Here is a 19932-nt window from a genome sequence, read left to right as displayed (position 1 = left end):
CAGGAGGCAGAGGCAGGAGGATGACCATGAGTTCAAGGCCAATATTGGTTTCAGAATGAGTTCCAGTCCAGCCTATACTATAGACTATATTCTTGATGGAAAAAAAAGTAAAAAGTAGAGAGGGAAGATGAAGGGAAAGGGGGGAATGAATAGAAAGGTGGGGACCCTGACTGCTGACATAGCTTTTGTACCTCAGTTCCCTATCACATGTATAAACCAAGAGCAAGGATGCCTGTGTTCTCAGGCCACCTTCTAGGGGCTCAGGTCATCCAACAACCTACCAGGTCTGCTTTGAGCTCCCTTTGTTTACCCACAGAGAGACAACTGAGGTCAACTGTCTCACACCCTCTTCCACAAACTTGCAAAGAAACTTCTCTGGAGTCTTTGGGGTGCCTGCCATCTGTTAGCCCTGGCTGCGATCCAAGCAGAAAATATGAGCTCATGCAAAAAAAAAAAAATCCACACATTCCAGCTGCAATTTTTTTCAAACCTTAAAAATACCGCTACTCTAAAAACAAGCAAAACCCAAGACTGAAAGAGAGGAGACAAATTAGGTCACTCCTCCTCTTGCCCATCTGTGTTAGGGAGTTTAAGTCTAAAACTGAAGGTGATGTCCCCAGACTAAGCCGTGGCCTGACCTAATGAATGCAAGATAGTTTGTAAGGGCCTGATCAACAGAGGGAGGGACATGGTGGAGATGTGGTCATTATAGGTGAGCCAAGGTCCTTAGATTGGACACTGTTGCCGACGGGAAGACAAATAGCTACAGGACCAACTAGTAACACTTTTGTCACCAACCGCAACAGGCCTTGAAATGAGCCAACGTGTATAACCGGATGGGCAGAATCTCAGAGTTTTGAAGTCAATGATGATGTCATTTGACTTTCTGGTCCTCCCCTCTCTGTCCCACACCCATACACAGATGAGAAAAGCTAAGGTCTTGCGCATTGAATGGTTTGCCCGAGGTGGGTCAGCCCGGAGTCTGGGTTGTAGGTTACAGCACTGGGTTCTGCTGAGTGGAGCAGAACTTTTACCAAAAGGTGTAGATCTGGGCCGGAACCTGGCCCTGAGACTCAGGAAGGGGAAGCACTCAGGCTCCAGCCACCGAGTGGTTCTGATTAGAACACCGCCTTGGGTGAGGAGGACTCTGGCCCTGGGTCTGCCCTTACCACACCCTGATACACATGAGGGTGGCAGGTGACAGGATAGCTCTTGGCTTTTTCTGCACTTTTGAGTCACATACAAGGCTCTCACGCCTGCTCCTCCAAAACAATTAAAAACGTTGATGATTTCTCAGAACAGGATTCAAATACCGATGACCAAAATCAATAACAAATATTAACAGTGTGTCTCCTCTCACGGGCCAAGTGGTAAAATTGAAAATAACAACGACTTTGAAATTCTTTTTTGTTATTATGTCTCTCTGGCCTAGTTTTTCTCTCCTTCAGCAAATATTTATTAACCACTTAGTGTGCTAGAGGTGGTGTGCTGGGTTCTGGGGACAGGAAGTGGTGGAAGGAGGTGCTTTCCCTGCAGGCCCCGTCGGCTGGCAGTAAAGACGGGCATCGAACACACAACCACAAGAGGAGTTTGCAATTGCAAATTAATTGAAAATTTGGCAATTCCCATGAAGTAATCATAGTTCAGAATGATTCTGACAGGAAGACTTGAATTCCATTTTTAAAACCCTTCTCTGAGAAGTGGCCTTTAAGCTTGGGAAAGCTAAAGAGAACAAAGACAAGGAACTAATTGGTTTTAAAAAGAGCAAGTGCTTCTACTAACTGCCCTTGGCATTCACATAGGGAGTCCCCTGAACCCGATACCTCACTGACAGGTAATAATCAATTGGTAAAACCAGGAAACAAGCCACCTGAGAAAAACTGAGTTCACAGCTTGGGTTTTTGGGGGTTTTTTTTGTTTTTGTTTTTGTCTTTTGTTTTGTTTTTCTTGTTTTGCTTTGTTTTTAAGGCTTCTCAAGAAAAGGGAAAGAATAAAGTGAAAAGTCCCAAAGAAAGAGCTGCACAAGCCAAGAGTCAAAGTTAGCAGGATAATTAGGTCGCCTTAATGATATATTCAATGGAAGCATCACGGTTACCATCTAGCAAGCGCCTGACTGCAGAATGCAGAACTAACAGACTGCAACGCTTGTCTGTACCTCGTTCATTCTTCTACAAAGAAAGAGAGATAAATATTTGGCTCAGTATGACAGGTGCCACTAAAGGCAACATACCAAATGCCCTGGAACCCTATAGCAGGGAACTTAAACTCTCTAGAGACAGTTGAGGATGGGTGTTTAATGATAGTGAAAGGGGTGGAAGGAGAAATCCAGGGTGTGGATTAACTACGGGTCTGGACAGAATAGATGATCAGTGTACGTTAAAGAACAAATCCAGAGTGCCAAGGTATTTGGCACAATCATGTTTGAAAAACTCATGTGATCTTTCTGACATTGTCTTCCAGCCACAACACTTTCCCCTTGTCAGAAGAGCCACAAGAAGTTCAACACACTGGGTAAATAATTTTACCAGCAGAAATATTTGCCCTGTGCAACAACTAAACAATCGTTTTTTGGCATCTCAGTAACAAAATACAATTTTAAGTTAGTTGGACATGATAGAGTATGGCTATAATTCCAGTACCTTGGAGGTGGAGACAGAAGGATTGGGAGTTCAAGGCCAGCCTCAGCTACATGGTGACTTTAAGGGCAGCCTGGGCCACATGAGAGAGTGAAGAAGGAAGGGAGGGAGGGAGTGATGGAAGGTGGAAGGGAGGAAACTTGAAACCTACATGAGGGAAAAAAAATAGTTGAGAATAAAGGCTTTTCATCTTTTTATGCTGAAAAAAACATTGAGTGTCCACAGCCAGGGGCTTACGTGATGTTGAGAATGCACAAGAAAATATAAGCCAGTTTTCTACCCCAATAGGTGAAATGTCTATAGTCCAGAGACAAGAAAGGACCTCAGAAGAGGTGAGAGCAAGTCCTGAACTGGCCTTTCTGAGCTGGATGCCCCAGATCAGGGCTACAGAGAAAAGCCTCAGGGCCCTTTGTGTGTGTGTGAGGAGGTGGGAACATATGCCTTCCTTATCAAGGTTTTAGCCACGTCCAAAGTATCCACAGTATGGGTTACAGAGGAGAGGGAAGCAGAGTTGAGACACTGCTTACAGACGCCTTGGGATTAGGATAAAGAACATGCTACAGAGCAAGAAGAGAAGGAATTAGATAACTCAACAAAGTCAGGCCAATGAACAACAAAAACCTGGCTGGATCTCCAACCAACTGGGACCGTGATACTTTAAAGACCTCCGCAGGCTTGACGGGCAGCTTTGAGTACAGATGGGGAGACTCGGTGCTACTGAACTTACCCTTATTGGCCAATCATGAAACGTGCTTCACAAGGTCGAATGTAGACAGCAAGGTGAAGTTATGTTGAGCCACCGAACCAGAGAGTGAATACAGATTGTGCATTTGTGTGAACAATACACATATGTTTACACAAGTACACACTATACTTCTGTTGGTAGTCTGTGGAAGTTGGAGAAACCATCATCAAAAGAATAACTAGAGAAGCTGACAGGTTTGTAGACAGATGTCATTTCAAGTTTTCTAGATGAAATTAGACCAAAAGAGGCCAGATCAAGATAACAACCCAGCTAGAAGTACTTAATTAAACTTATTTTGATGCTAAAATCTTGGCTGACAGCCTTGAAGTTACACACTTCTAGATCATTGTGGTGAATGGAAACTCTGAATAAGTGAGAAGCTGAGCAATCCTGAGCAGGGGCTGAAGGAACGGGAGGACAGATGAAGGGCCCTGGGAGCTTGCTTCTTCTTCCCTCAGTGAAAATCGGTTGGAATTGGGGTCAGTGTATGACAGATATCAGGGAGGTCCAATGCTTTCCTTTCTAGGTTTATTTTCATGTTATGTGTGTGGGTGTTTGCCTTCATGTATGCTCAGCTTGAGCATGTATGAGACCTGAGGAGGCAGAAGAGGGTGTCAGGTGAGTTGTAGGCTGCCGTGTGGGTGCTGAAGGTCAAACCTGGTTCCCCTGCAGAAACAGTGTTCCTAACTGCCGAGCCATCCCTCCAGACCCAGATGATACTATTCTTGTTACACAGTGAGAAAATGGACTCCAAAGGAGCTGGGTGTTAAAGAACAAAGATGGACTCAACAAGTTGTTTTTATTCATTTGAATATGTGTGTATGCATTTGTGTGTGTGTGTGTGTGTGTGTGTGTGTGTGTGTGTAACAACAATAATTCTCAAGGAAAGGAAGACTATCAACTTGAGAGTAAGAGGGGACATGAAGGAAGGAAGGGAAGAAGTAATGTAATTTATATTTTAATTATCTGTAAAAATTAACCAATCAATTAATTAATTCTAAAGAGAAACTAGGTGTCTAGTGCTAGGTTACAAACAGGGGGATGGTTGTGATGAAATTCAAACCCTTATCCGTTGTCAAATTCCCTGTTCTTTTTCCTTTACCTTTTCATGTAAAGACCCACCAATTGTATTCTCTCACCTTTACCAAAATAGCCAACCATTTCAGGAGCAATCTGTGATAAGCTTCTGCAGTAGACAGTGTGGACAGTAGGAAGTCCTTAAAAGGCCCTCCAGAGTCCAGCAAAATGGTACGAGCTCTAAAATATCATATGTCATGATTTCTATAAATGTATCTAGAGATAGATAGATAGATAGATGTATATTAGAGAAAATAAGCCCCCACTGATATACTAATTTAGTAGATATTTGTGTGGTGTGAGTCAGGAACAGAACAGGGAGACTTCAGTGGCTTAGGTAAGGCCTAACAAAGTTCAAAAGCACACAGACAATCAATAGGGATTCTAAGTTTTCCTGGTCCCAGCCGTCCCCATCCCTCTCACCCTCTGACCTTTGCCTTCTCATCTGTCAAGTGATTGCAGTTACCTTGGTCAGCTTCACCTCCAGCACATGGCTGCTATGAATCCGACTGTCGAAATGAGCTACCTCTTTGGACGACGACTTCACCTTGGCGATGATCTTCACGTACGAGAAGACAATCACAGCCGTCGGGAGCAGGAGGCAGAAGAAGAGGATGCTCAGGATGAACACCTGGCCCCCACCGGAAGCCTGGGCCAGCCACCAGTCCAGGGTGCACGAGGTTCCGAAGGGTTCGGGTGCATAGTCCCCCAGGCCCACCAAGGGCATGGTGGTCCAGAAGGAGGCGTATGCCCAGATGACTGCCAGGCAGATGTAAGCATGCTTTCTCTTCAGCCAGACCCCTGGAGGTGGGGAAAAAAAGCATTACCACACGGAACCTGCCAGACACCCGTGTACCTCCCCTGGACAAGTCAAATTCCATCTCCAAAGATTTATTCCACTGAATTCTGGGAGACGTGGACAGATAATTGGAGCCTGGGGGAGAGCGAAGTCAAGGGAGGGAAAGTTCCAGAGCTGGAGCCTTTGTCCAGGAGGATGCAATTTGAAGAGAACTCACGGGGACAGTTTTCTCTAGGCACCTAGGAGCTTCGGGAGGGAGAAGTGACACGGGGAAGCGGGGAGCAGACAGCCAAAGGAGGAGAGGACGCTGGAGACAATGGAGGAGCTTGGGAAGACGGCTCGAGGGTATGTCAGGAAGTGGTCCAAAAATTGAAAGGAGAATCCTTCCCAGCAGGTGAGAAATCATAAAGGGTTGGCTGTGTCTTTCACACACCCTTATTCCTAACACCTTCTGTGTGTCTGCACCCCTTGTTTGCCTAAGAACTGGTTGTGTGGGGTTGGTGGGTCCTGACCCTGTGCGGTGATACTGAGGTGGGCGACTATGCTTAGAAATTCATGCAGACTTTTTTTTCATGTTATTCATGGGACAGTCAAGCACACACAGCCGTGGTGGGAGAGCAGCAGACAATCCGATTAGGCACACATGCTGCAAAGGTAACTGAAAACACGTCTTCAAGAAGGTTGGGGGACCAAGCTCTGTATAAGGATACTAGTTTCTTAACCCAAAGGGAATTCTAAGAGGAAGAAACGCTGCCGTAGTTTAATATAAATTGTTAAAAAGAAGTAGTTGAAGGACTGGCGATCATATCCCCAAGTTCAACACAGCCACCAAAGCCAGATCAGCATCAATGTTCTCCGGCCCTCCCTTTTCACACTGCGGGAGGGCCAGGGGAGTGGCTCCTTGCTGCTTCGGGTGCACAGTAGCAGGGGAGAAATACGGAAACACGTGGAGCAAAGCTAAATGATCCCTTCCGCACGCACTCAAGTCTGCTTCTGCTCTGAGCGAGTGAGATCTGAGTGAGTCCCTAAGACCACAGTTCTTCCGAGGGTAGTGTCTCCTGTCACTTTTCTGAAGGCCCACCGCTCTGAACAGCAAGGGACGTTGTGCTGATGGGTTTGTTGCTGGTTTCTTTGTTTGCTTGCTCGGGTGAGACTGAGTCTCTAGCCCAGGCTATCCTCAAACTGGCTGTGGAGCTGAGGAGGTCCCTGGACTTCTGATCCTCCTGCCTCCATCTCTTAAGAACTGGAATCGCAAGTGTACATTCCCACTGTGCCTAGTACATATGGTGCTGGGGGTAGAACCCGGGGCACTGTGCATGCCAGGCAAGCACTCCGCCAACTGAACTGTCTCCCCAGTCTTTGCTTATAGGCTTTGATGAAGTTTAAAGCAAATGAAATAATGTCAGCTTTGCAAGCTATACACATGAACATGAACATTTACTCCTGTGTGCATGTGTCTTGTCACTAAGAAAAACATAGACCCAGTTGTTGCTACGCTCGGTTGTCTCATTTGCTCAAATACATGCCATTACACACCACGAAGTACAAAACTTCCTCAAGCCCAACCCGAGCAGGGTAGCGGTCGGGTAGCCACAAAGGTTTGTCAGCTCTTGATCATCCACGATAACGCATCAAACACCGGCAGAGACCATGAACATATACTCATAAGGATGTACAGAGGCATACGGGTAAGCGTTGAGAGTGGGGGTTACTTAGTGAGGTGCTTTGATACTTACGTTCCAGTATGGAGAAAGGCTGTCAAGTACAGGAAGGAGGAGATTAGTAGATGGGTTCTGTGTTGCTCCAGCAGTCAGAACTAGGACCAATGGGTGGAGGTTACTGGGAGGCAGTTTCGTCTCAATATAAGGAATAACATTGTAACAATGAGAGCAGACCAACCAGAGAATGGGCTGCCTTGTGCAAGAGTAAGCTCCCCGTCACTGGTCACTGGAATTGCGCAAGAGGCCAAACGGTCATCTTTCGGGGATAACTGTTTACAACATTACATGGTAGAAAGGTCTGCATATCCCCAAGTGACCTTTAAAATTCCAATATGCTAGAGAACACTGTGTGGAGGCTCCAATAGGGAATCAGAAAAATGGTGAGATATCACTGAGGGTCAACCTTAGAGGAATCTAGATGGTATACACGTTTCTCATACAGTTTCTGCCCTGCCATCATGGATAACATAGCATCCTGTTTTTAGTTGATACAAAGTTTAAACTCAAGATGACATTTTAAAGCAAAGATCAAGGTTTAGTCTCCTCAAGTACTCCCAGGAAATTGAACTTTCTGTCTTCTTGTCTATAAAATCTATAATTTTATTAAAAAATAAGTTTGTCGTGCTAAAAAAAAAGATTATGATTATGGTAAGAGTTAGACTCTGATGTCATTCAAACTGCATAATTTTACATTTTAACCTTATTGGAAATTTTGACTTGGGCTGTTTCTACTGGAAGCTTCAGGTGTTTACAAAAAGAGATGCAATTTTTAATGAGTTTTGAATCATGAAGACATTTACAACAGCATTCTCCTGCCGTAGTCTCCCTTAGAGTCTTGGTACTATAAACTGTTTAGGAACCAAAGAAACCTTTCCCTTCCACATCTGTCTGCTGACTATACTCTGCCCTCTGGCCTTGCCCACTCTACCTAACTGGTTGTCAGCCAAACAGCTTTATGCGGAGGGAATCAGAACCACTTCCTGAGTAGGTGTGATTCTCAATGTTAAAAATAAGTGCCCCAAAATTTTCTCCTTCTTGTTCAGAAAATTCCCAGAAATCCCCATACTGAAGGTTCTAAATCTTAAATTAGTACGACAGTCTAATCTTGAAAACACAGGGCTCAGAAGACTCCATTACGGCTGCCTCACCAGCTCCCTGTTAGCTACTCCTCTACCTACCAATACCAGAACAGATCTGCAGAGCGGCATCTCAGTGTGTGTGTCCTTTCAGGTAGGGACATCTGTGTGGCTCTCTAAACCTGGAGAACATTCTGAAACTCCCCGTCTCTGAAGAGACACGGAGTCCGAGTCCTAAAGGAGAGTCGCAGACAGCCTTCCTCATAATTGCGAAGCTGAGTAGGTCATCAGCTAAATACCCCAGACCAGATCATGCTTATGCATTTTTTTTTGCTTTTCTTTATTGCATGGGGAATGTGGTAGGCATTTTCATACTTTACACAAGAAAGTGAGATATTTAAAAGCTATAAGGATTATTATAAAAGTAGTATTAAAGGAAGCATACATTGATACCCATCCAATCAAAATATAGAGTAGAATAAGGCAAGCTATTAATAGTAGAAGTATTCTTGGTTACTGAAGTTATTAATAATAAATTTATTTACTGTGCAAAGTGTATACAGCTCTAACACTCAAACCATCTAACTTTCACTATCAGGGAACAAGGAACCTTCCAACTTACCATAAGAGAGATAGCAGATCTTCAAATATCGGTCCAGGCTAACGGCAGTCATGGTAATAAGGCTTCCACAGCCAAAGAAAAATCCGGCCCATCCATACCAGCGGCAGCCAAACCAGCCAAACACCCAGCGGTGGCAGAAGCAAGAGATGATGGTGAACGGCTTGCCTACAACTAGAGCAGCAAGCGGGCGTCAGAGGAAGCTCCTCGTCACTGAAACCTCTCCACTTGCTCAGCTGACTAAGCTGCCCCTTCCTCCCCACAGACACATTTCAAGATGTGAGTACGCACATGTACACACACACATACACACTTCACAGAACTGATAGATTAATAAGATTCTGACAGGCCCACCACAACTCAATGATAAAACCCTCTTGTTGAAGGCGCAACAGGTCTTGGTCACAGACATAAAGTGATCAAGTTGGAACGGGGCTGAAAGTTTTCTCCACACTGGGTAGTCTTTACAGTGCTTGAAGGTGCCCTGAAGTCGGCAGGGAGACAATGGTTCTGAGCAATCTTGCTCAGCTGTAGAGGATATGTTCAATAATACTGAGTCTACCTGTGCAATAATGAATAATGTCGCAACTGTTGTAGGAGTAGCCAACTGTTTTCTGATTCAATCTGAAGCCGGCCTCAAAAGGAGAGTTCACATCTGAAACTGTAAACTCAGTAAACAAGCTGATGGCTTAGGAAGTCCTGGACAATGCGGAGAAGCTCCTGCGGGTGCCCTGCTAGAGAGGCATGAGACACCTTCTAAGTAACTGTTGCTGCCCATAGACTACAATGCCACTGTCCGTGCTGGCCAGACCAATGTCATTCTGCAGTTAACAGTAGTGACTTCAGGGACAACTGGCAAAAGGGTTGAGAATAAATGAGTGTTGAATGTCAGGCTATCACCTCTCTATCTATCTATCTATCTATCTATCTATCTATCTATCTATCTATCTCTATCTCAGAACAACACAGAGCAGAAAGAGCCACGGAAAGGGATGGGGGAGCGCTATTAAATGCTGACATTGTGACAAGCCTGTCACACTCCTGAGCTCACAGCGACTACCTGTACAAGAGCAGGACTACACTATATCAGGTCTGTCAACACCCTCTCATAGAAGGAAGGGAAGGGACACTCCCTGAAGATGATAGCTCCTTAGTGGTTTCTGAGGAAGGGAAAGGGACGTCCTTCAGTGCTGTGCCCTGGCAGGGTGCCCATGCTTCTGTAAGCAATCTTAAAGAAAGTCACTGCAACACACACACACAATAGACACGGAAGTAGATGAGAGGCTATTAGAGGAGGGATACGGGACAAGTGAGAAAGACGCAGGAAGGAGGGAGGGTCATGGAAAAGTGAATATTGTAAAAGTATATTACGTTCACATATGAAAGCGTCACATTACATTAAGATGTGCTAATAAGACCTTTTGAAAACACCTTTCAACTATTTTCCAAAAAGAAGTCATTTTTTTCATGAACCAAGTTTGAAACAACTCTGAAAAGTTTTCATTCCTCCCCAATGGCCAAAGGACTTTTTTAAAGTCTTAATTACTTTGCTTACTATCATAACCGTTGCAGAGACTCCACCTCAGGGGTCACAAGAGATGAGACTCCAGAGGGCCATGACAGCAACGTGGTCACTTTTAATTTTTTATTAAGGTGGTTAATTTAAAAACTGAGCAAGAAGGACACTCTATTTACCTTAAAATGTTTTAGAGAAAATTTCTCATAAAGCACAGTTTTTCTAAACTAGTTTCCCTTCTTGATTGCCCAAGTCTTCATTGTTTTTCTCCCATCCAAAACTAGATGCTCAAGCTTGAGTGTTCAACAAGTGCTTGGAAGAGCGAGCATCTTACAGTGCCTTCAGGGTTCCATTCAATGCACCAACCTTATTGGCGGACTCATAACATGGCCTCCAAAACAGCCATACTCAGCCAGTCAAACAATAGCCCAAGAAATGATACCTACTAGTCTTTGATGATAAAAATTCAAAATGTTTACAAACTTCCAGTTCAGAAAATATTTGCACCCAAATATATTGATTATGGACCCCTGCTGCTGTGACCAGCTACTCCGGAGATTATGAAGTATGCCTCATCTAAGTAGGGGGAAAAACTCAAATAAGACTCCTTTGTCTGGTCTTGAGACTTTTTCTCCTGTTGCGTTTTCTTGTCCAGCCTTAGTATAAGGGCTTTTGCATTGTCTTGTGTTTTGCTTTATCATATTTGGGTGTTTTCTCTTGGAGGCCCGCCGTTATTTGAAAGCAGGTAGAGAGGAGGTGGATCCGGAGGAAAAGGGAGGTGAGAGAGAACTCGAGAAAGGGGAAACTGCAATCACGAGGCGTTGTGTGAGAAAATAATCTGTTTTCAGTAATAAAAAAGACAACACTTAGATCAAGAAATATTTAAATGAATGGAATTCTAAACTTTGTGTGCAATACACTGGCTTTCCAAGGCTTCCAATAACTCCGCTGTGTAGTTTCATGAATGGCAAAGAATTAGAGGTTTGAATTTACTTGATTTCTATTTATTGTGTTACGTCAAAGATCTATGCAATGTCACAGATTTACAGAGTAATGTTAACTAGAAGTAATCTATTTCTTTCTTTGTGCAAAGTCAAAGATTTACAGAATACTGTTAAATGGAAGTAATCATAATAGACATCCATGTATTGACAAATTTTAAAATAAATATTTGTAATGGTTTGGGTTGGTGTTGGAGTGAGTGTTTGCCTGTTGTACAAGGACCTGGCTCAATGTGCAGTGCACACAAATCGGACATTGTGACATCCCTGTAACTGTAGCACTCAGGAAGTAAAGTTAGAGAATTAGGAGTTCAAGAAGTTAAACACTACTACATAGTGAGTTCGCTGCCATCCTGAACCACATGAGACCTTGACTTAGAAGAAAGAAGGAAGGAAGGAAGGAAGGAAGGAAGGAAGGAAGGAAGGAAGGAAGGAAGGAAGGAAGGAAGGAAAGAAGTCTTAAATCTTTCATTATTAAAATCTGTTTGGACACTCACCTTCCTGGACCTGGAGGGAGGGGGAAGGAACTGGAACTTCCCACAGGGCAGGAAACCCTGACTGCCCTGGGGGACGAAGAGGGAGGAGGAGGGGGAGTAGGGGGAGTGGGAGGGTGTTGGGAGGGGGGGTGGAAATGGAAACAAATGGAAACTTTTATAATTTAATAAAATTTACTAAAAAAAAAAATAAAAAATAAAAAATAAAATCTTTCATTATTAAATCAAAGTCTTTCTTTGTCATACTAGATTGTTAAGGATTGTTAATCAGAAATACATCTTGTTTAAAAAAGCTTTGCAATGTCACCTCCCATGAATTTTTATGCACTGATTGTGAGTTTTTTGTTCCCATTGAAACTTTTGGTACAATTGTTCCTGCAGTGAGAGAGTGAACATAGTTTCTAATACCAGATATAACTTCTTACACTCAGAATTAAGCCCTGAAAAGGAGGACTTGGGAGAGGTAAGGGGAAGGTTATGTCTGGGTATGGTGGTTTAAGTAAGTATGGTCCCCACAGACTCATGTGTTTAAAGGTTTAGCCCATAGGGAGTGGCACTATTAGGAGGCAAAGCCTTGTTGGAGTATGTGTGAACTTGTTGGAGGAAGTGTGCCATTGTGGAGGCAGGCTTCGAGGTCTCATATGCCCAAGCCACACCTAGTGTGACAGTTCACTTCCTGTTGCCTATGAATCAAGACGTAGAACTCTCAGCTCTTCTTCAGCACCATGTCCACCTGCACACTGCCTTGTCCCACCAGGATAATGATGGACTAAATCTCTGAAACTGTAAGCCAGCCCCAATTAAATGTTTTTCTTTATAAAAGTAGTCGTAGTCATGATGTCTCTTAGCAGTAATAGAAACCCTAACTAAGATAATGGGGAAAGACCTATTTTGAGAAACCATGGGCATTACATACTTTGAATACAGAACTGGAGAATGATAGGCCACAGAGGTGTTAGCCTCACACATATTTTCTCAGTTTTGAATTTATTTACCATATGCGTGTGTGTATGTGTGTGTATATATATATGATTAACTGATATAGATAGATAGATAGATAGACAGATAGACAGATAAATAGATAGAGATAGATAGATAGATAGATAGAAATAGATAGATAGAAATAGATAGATAGATAGAAATAGATAGATCGATAGATAGACAGATAGATAGATGAATAGATAGATAGATAGATAGATAGATAGATAGAGATAGAGAGATAGAGATAGAGAGATAGAGATATATTTGTTATACTATTCTCTGTGGTTCTTATCAATGAATATAAAACAGAAATTCAGATATCTCCAGGGAAACAAAAGGATTCAAGGGCATGAAAAATAGAAAGAGCCTTGGGATTGAAAGGAACTTTACCACTACAGCAATTTCAAATGTTCCTCCCTCAGGCTTCTCGGATAGCACACATATGTCTGTGCATGTATGCATGGGCGTGTGCAAGGGTGCACCATCTGTGCATGAATGACTGTGTGCATGACGGGAGACTGAACAAGGAGGGCCTGACTTCTTTTCAATCAGAAAAAAAAATATTTTCTTATTTATGGCTATTTTACAACATCATTTGATGTTTGAAATTGTTTAGGAACACAGAGGGACTAGTTAGGAAGGGAAGCAAGAGGAATGGGTAGATGGGTAGGGGTGAGGAGAAAGAGGAAAGGAAAAGGAAATGGGGAAGAGAATCAATGAAAAATCTGAAGACAATTCTGCAAAAAAAAAAAAAAAAAACTCATTATTTTGGATACTATTTCTAAAAAAAAAAAAACTAATACAAATTGTTCAGCAATCACTCCTTTAAGCTCTTTCATTTCCATGTTCTCTTGCAATTTTTCCTTCTCTGTTCATTCTTTGTCTCCTTTGCTATGTGAAGTTATCGCTCATTCAAGTATGAGAGAGACATTTCAGTAAATGTAAAGTTCAAACACACGATGGCTATTGTAAATACAAGGGTCGATGTGTTTACAGCCAGGCCCAGTGAGCAGGGAGGACGCATGACAGAATGATAAATAGGAATTAGTGGGGTGAAGAAAGGTAGAGTTCAGAGACAGACAGGAATCGGTGTTTTACATAAGGGAGAGACATTTAGGGAGAGTCGGAATCAGTGAACTGAACTCTTCGGGCAGAGAAAACAGTGGACTCCAAACCTGTGGAGAACCCCTTGTGTGGAGGCCAAAACAGCAGAAAAGACAAACCCTGATCTACAGACCAAAACTAGTATAGGTGCTAGGTCTCCATCCAGCATAGAGTTTTTATTTGGCTTGGGGTGTGTGTGTGTGTGTGTGTGTGTGTGTGTGTGTGTGTGTGTGTGTGCTGATTGGTTGGTTGGTTTTAAGACAGGGCCTCATGTAGCCCAGCCTCGGCTCAAATGTATTCTGTAGCTAAAGATACAGGATAACCCTGAAATCCTGATCCTCTTGTCTTCACCTCCCAAGGGCTAGACTCTGTGGGCAGCCTGGAGTGGAGGGAGCCTTTGATGTCTCTTGTTGGAAAGGTCATCTTCCACGAGAATCTCTCCATCCGTCTATCTGTGTGTATGTGTCTGCCTGAGTGTCTGTCTGCCTGAGTGTCTGTCTGTCTGTCTCTGCCACAGAGAAGAACACTCCTCAGCCTGGCTGCTGTCAGAAACACCACGGCTGTTATGTTTCCACGGCGTTTTGCTTTGCTTTGCTTTGCCTTCACTGTCAATGTCCAGGATTTCAAACCCCTGGCTCAGTTGCTACCCTGTGTCTGAAGGGAACTCAGGCAGCGGTTTCCTCTCTCCGCCTCCCCACCTCACGCTCTTGCGTGTTCTTTAGTAAGAGCCTTTTGTGCCCAAGACAACCGGCAATAAGTTGCATATATGCAGCCTGTCTGATTCTAGAATGTGCTTCTTCGGTGTTTAGAATGGAAGGCAGCCGGGTAAAGAAAAAAAACATTTCTTAGGATGTATTGGAAGAAGGTGTATTACAGACACTCGCCATGACCTAGATTAACCAGAGAAAAATTAGGTGAAAGAAAACACCTTCTGCTGGATTCCCGTAAGAACATTTACAGGGGCAGGAAGAAGGCAGTTTCTGTGAACTCAGAGCAGACAGGCAAGGCTGAGAACAGTTTCAGTGGATCAGACCAACTAAGAGTGTGTTTTAATTAGAGCCCGATCCACGTCAGCCTTCAGCAACAGTCAGGTATTACTCGCTGGGGAAGGATGTAGCTGAAATGGCAGAGTTCACTAGGACAGACATTTTACTCTCAGAACCAGGAAGGAAGGAAGCCTTAAGCAAGCAGATGGAGAAAAACCAGACCATTTCTGCTGCTCTAGCGCCATCGCGTGGCCATGGACAAAATGACAGTCACTTTGCAGCCTCCCAAAACTCAGGGTTCACACAGAAAGGGATATGGTAATGCATTCCTCTTCTGTTGAGTATACACATTACCATGTAAAAACAAACACTTCAAACACTTCACTAACAGTCTGAAACCACAGCTGGTTAACGGATGTTTGAATCCCAATAAAGGTTAGGGTACAGCTAGGCAACCCTGGAACTCTGTAGAAGGGATGACAAGGGGACACATGCAGAATTATTCTTCCTTAAATGAATTATAGTTTAAAAATATCACAGGTTCTATCTGATGAATTATCTGAAAAGTCTAAGAAGTGGGGGGAAATCCAGTTTTCAATTTTTTCCATATAGAAACTTGTCTAGAGTGCATGAATATGCGTATATGGGGTGATGTATGTCTGTATCTCTGCGTGTGTGGTGTGTGTGCAGGGACACACATTTGTTTAGACATGCATGTAGACCAAATGTCAATGTTGGTGTCTTCCTCTACCAGCTTATTTGGGGGACCAGGATCTTTCAGAAGTTGGAGTCGAAGCTCCTGGGTGTTCCTGTCTCCGCTTCCCCATGCTGGGATTATGGCTCTGTCACAGCCGTGGATGCTGAGGATCCAAACTCAGGACTTCATGCTTGAATAGCAATCACTTCACCCTCTGAGCCCCTCAACCACTGGAAGTAAACTCCCGATAGGCAAACTTTTAAATACCCCACCCCCCAGGAATGATGTTTGTGCAGCCAGCTTTAAGGACCATGGAAGCAGAAGCTTGTGACCAGTCCTTAAATTACAATTAAGATTACCGCTGGTCCAGTAGTTTTCCGCTCCTCTTATAGTGACCTGTTGCTGTCTTTGCCTGGTGTTTTCCCTTCAAGATACTGTCCTCTTCCGGTTTTCCCTGAGAGTGGAAAGCAGCCATGGAGTGTAAAGCAGTGGACTGTTAGATAGGGTCTGTAGTCCGGTACACTCTGGTATATGTATGGTACCATGTGTTCAAAATTTTATCCTTAACACTTAGCATGCCTGGGCATGGCAAGAATGCAACAACGGGCTTGGGAACTGGCTCCATGTGTAGAGTGCTTGTCATATAGGCGTGAAGACCAGAGTTCAGATCCTCAGCACCCATGTAAACACTGGGTGGCCAGCCCATGGGAGGCAAGGATAGCGAATTCCCTAAAGCAAGCCGACTAGCTAGAGAAGCGAATTGGAAAGTTATGAGTCCAAGTGAGAAACCCTGCCTCAGTACCAAAGGTAGGGAAGGATTGAGGAAAACACTGACGTCGGCTTCTGACCTACACACACACACACACACACACACACACACACACATGCACACACACACTCTTGCTTGAGCACCACACAAGCATGCGCCCGCCCACACACATATAAATATGCTTGCGCACACACATACATATGAATGTGTAATCTTACAAATCTGTTCATATATGTAAAAATGCAAATCCACACAAATATATGTGCAGAGAAAAATAAATAAGGAAGAAAGAACATATTTAGCAACAACAACAAAATTCTAGGCATAGTGCCATGTGCCGGTGACTCTAACACTCAGGTGGAAGACAAAAGGATGGAGGGTAACTCCTCCTCGTCTACACAGCACTTCAGGGGACAGCCTAGGTTACAGGAGACCTTTCCTCAAAAGGAAGGGGGCATAAAGAAAGAAATGAGGAAGAAAGGAAGGAGGAAGGGAAGGAAGAAAAGAAGGAAGAAAGGAAGGAAGGAAGGAAGGAAGGAAGGGAAGGAAGGAAAGAAGGAAGAAAAGAATTTTTTGTTTTTATTTTTATACAATATATTTGATCATGTTTTCCCCTCTAACTCCTCCCAGAACCTTGCTACATTCCTACATACCCAACTTCATGTTCTGTCTCTAAAAAGAAACAAGTAAACAAATGACAGAAAGACAGGAATAAAGACAAAAAGAAAGAAGAAAAGGAGGAGGAGAGGAAAAAAGAAAGTAAAGAAGGGAGATGAAAATCAAACAAACAATAAAAAAAAATGCCTAAACAAAAAGCCTATCAAAAACCATGGAGTTTCTTTTTGCACTGGCTAACTACTCATGGTTGAAGGACACTCCACTGAAGAAAAACGTTTTTGTTGGTTTTTTTTTTTTTCCTTTCTCGCCTGGTTATCAGTTGAAAAATAGCTTCAGAAGAGGGACCAGGTTGAGAGCGAGGAGTGGACAAAGGTCCCATGCCTGACCAGAATTAATAGATGTTAAACGATCTCTTTAGCAGACATTTCATTGGCTGCCTGCAAAGACTGCAAATGTGCTTTGGAAAGGGAAAAAAGAAGTAGGTGTGAGAAGAGTGAGCTCTGAGCCAGTGAGTAATTTAGACTGACTGATATTTTACACCCACAAAGAAGGAGCAGTGTGGCGGTGTTACCTGATATCCCCAGATCACAGACTGCTAAATTGATAGTCATTATTTCAGCAGGTCTCAGTTTCTTCTTGCGTCTAGAAGACATATAAAGGACATACCCATTTCCAAATGCCGAGAGAATCCCTACAAAGAAAAACAAAGTTTCCCGTCATTAGAATGAGGCTTAGCACTCCCTTGCATATAACACACTTCTCAATTTCAAAAATGGACACCACAGATTCAGAGGGTAATGAGAGGCCACTAAATAAAAATCTAAATTAAGAAGATGAAATAAAAAAAGTATGAATTGTGAGTGACAGGCAAGGGATGGGTTGCCTCGAAAGGAATAAGAGTCAGGGATTGCAGGACTGAACTTACCCAGACAATGGAACTGCTAACTCCCCGGTTAGGCTCAGGAGGATGTGGGGATCCCAATGGTCAGTTCTTGTACTGGCCCCCAGGGCAGAGTGCTTTCCTCGGCCATTTTTATAAAGTATTGGCTTTGTAAGATCCCCTCCCTTGGAGAAGTGGGATCAACCCCTTAACTGTTTATAAGTCTTGAAGGTAAAGTCAACCCAAGGGGGTGACTTCCGTGCCACTGTGAGCTCCCATAGGAGCACCAGCTTGCGAGAAAGGTCAGAGGTGGCTGTTGTGAACCCTGGCAAGGAAGGGGTCGTCTCCTGGACACAAGCCCGAGGACTTAGACTCCTGAGGTGGTATCTGGAACTTGGGGTGCCTTCAGCTATCGCTGGACTATGTGTCAAGGGTAAGTGGGTAACAGCTGACAGTATGGGCACTCCCCCTCCCACCAAGGGGAGAGAAAGAGACCCTCAACCCACCAGACCTAACAACAACGACAACATACATGTGTTCCCAAGTTTGAATACTCTCTCATTAATGACAAGCTGGTTTGGGTAGTACAATGCAACTGTTCAAAAGTTCTTACAAACCCAGTTAAAATCCAAAACACAAAAAAGACCCATTATCTACTGACTGTATTTAAGAAAAGAATACACCTACTTCCATAGCTTAACATGTAGAGTAGATTTCCTCAGGAATTCTTGCTTCATAGTGTGGTTGTGTATAAATGAGACTCTGGTACAGCTGCCTTCAGTAGTAAGGAATAAGGAAAGCATTAAAGGAGAGACCCAGAGTTGTCTACTTTAATTTCTATTTTAATTTCTCCACCACAATTCATTTGGGGGCAAGAAAAAAAAAATGTGTGTCTCTGCTGATGGCACGAAACCACCAGGACCTGACTGCTTTGTGCTTCTAGGAGATACTGACTCTCTGGAGTCAAAGATGCTTAATGGACCATGAAAGCCTCTTTAGCTTTCTTAAAGCAAAAGGGAAGAAAAATTGAAGAAATTGTACAGTCCTAAAGCAAGGCAGATAAAAGGCAATGCCTGTCTCCTAATAAGAAACCATCTAGCAAGGCACACTGGGAAAGGAAAATACAAAAATGGAGCTCGAAAATAATAAAATAAATTCCATCCATTTCATATCCAAAAAGAGTAAAAAAAAAAAATAGTTAAGTATTCACACGCAGTCAATTTAAAAGGCTTGTTTGACACTCGTTTGCCTGCCAGCATCTCTTGAGAATATTTCTTACTGTGTTTTCTTGCGTTTTTACTTAACCCTATTTGATAGGGTTTCACCCAGTGCCCATCATGATTTAAAAAATAAAGATTCTATTAAGTGCCATGTTCCATTGTTTCCACAAGCAACCTTGTCTGCAAATGAACTTTGAGAGAAATTGATCTATTTTTAACAATAAGGAAAACAAGATTAAGATAATGGAGACTATGAGGCGGTCTTTTTTTTTAATTTGTTATTTTTTTTTTAATCATCAAAATCCTGTATCCTTTGCAGCCTTCCTCTACAAGCAGTTAATCAGGCGGATGTTGATGTGGAAAAGTGGGGAGTGGAAAACGGGTCTCACGTTTATTTCTCCTGCATGCCAGACTTGCGCTTCTATTTCCATTCTCCAACTTCCCCTAAGATCCCTAGTATTTAACCAGAATGTTGCCCTGTCTGCTCTAGCTCCTTAAAAAGGACCTAGACATGTGGTGACTAGACTTGGAGTCAAGCCCATGACATGGGTCTAGAAAGAGTCCCAGACCCTCCATCGTCATCCAAACCTACCCTTCTCCCCTCATCCCAGATGATTGTCTAGGACTTCAGTTTCCCTCCCTGATTCACCTGACACCCCCTTTGCTTGGGAACTCTTCATTCAACACCCAATTTCTAAGCTCGACTCTATAACTTAAATCTGACTTTGATTCCCTTAAGTCCAACATGCATAAAGTGAGAACGTCTCTCATTGTCCCACTGACACTATTGAACTTTCCTGCTAAAAATCCTTCAACCTAGGAAAGAATGGGCTAATAGCCCTCCCACTGCTACACTGCCTAGAGCCATTTGTCTGGTTAAAGGCACTAGTTTCAAGTCATCGCTTGCAACTGACTGAGTTTAGGAAGTGCTTGCTCGTCTGCCTTTCCAATCACCGAGTTTAATAAAAACATGATGTGGAGTTTGCTCTGGGG

At 43.3% G+C, this 19932-nt stretch overlaps 1 protein-coding gene across 1 annotated transcript in view; it reads right to left on the bottom strand.

Moving 5' to 3' along the window:
- Opn5 (opsin 5) overlaps positions 1-19932 on the bottom strand; it is a 49790-nt gene that overhangs the window by 28236 nt on the left and 1622 nt on the right. Inside the window, 4 exon segments of the mRNA XM_087897880.1 lie at positions 1128-1175; positions 4925-5259; positions 8677-8847; positions 17411-17530. Coding sequence (XP_087754006.1) covers positions 1128-1175; positions 4925-5259; positions 8677-8847; positions 17411-17530 — 674 coding nt within the window.

The sequence above is a fragment of the Myodes glareolus genome, chromosome 18 (genome assembly GCF_982192425.1).
Source record: "Myodes glareolus chromosome 18, mMyoGla1.1, whole genome shotgun sequence".
Classification (NCBI taxonomy): domain Eukaryota; kingdom Metazoa; phylum Chordata; class Mammalia; order Rodentia; family Cricetidae; genus Myodes; species Myodes glareolus.
Note: the sequence above shows the minus strand (reverse complement) of the source record. Positions and strands in the feature narration are given on the sequence as shown.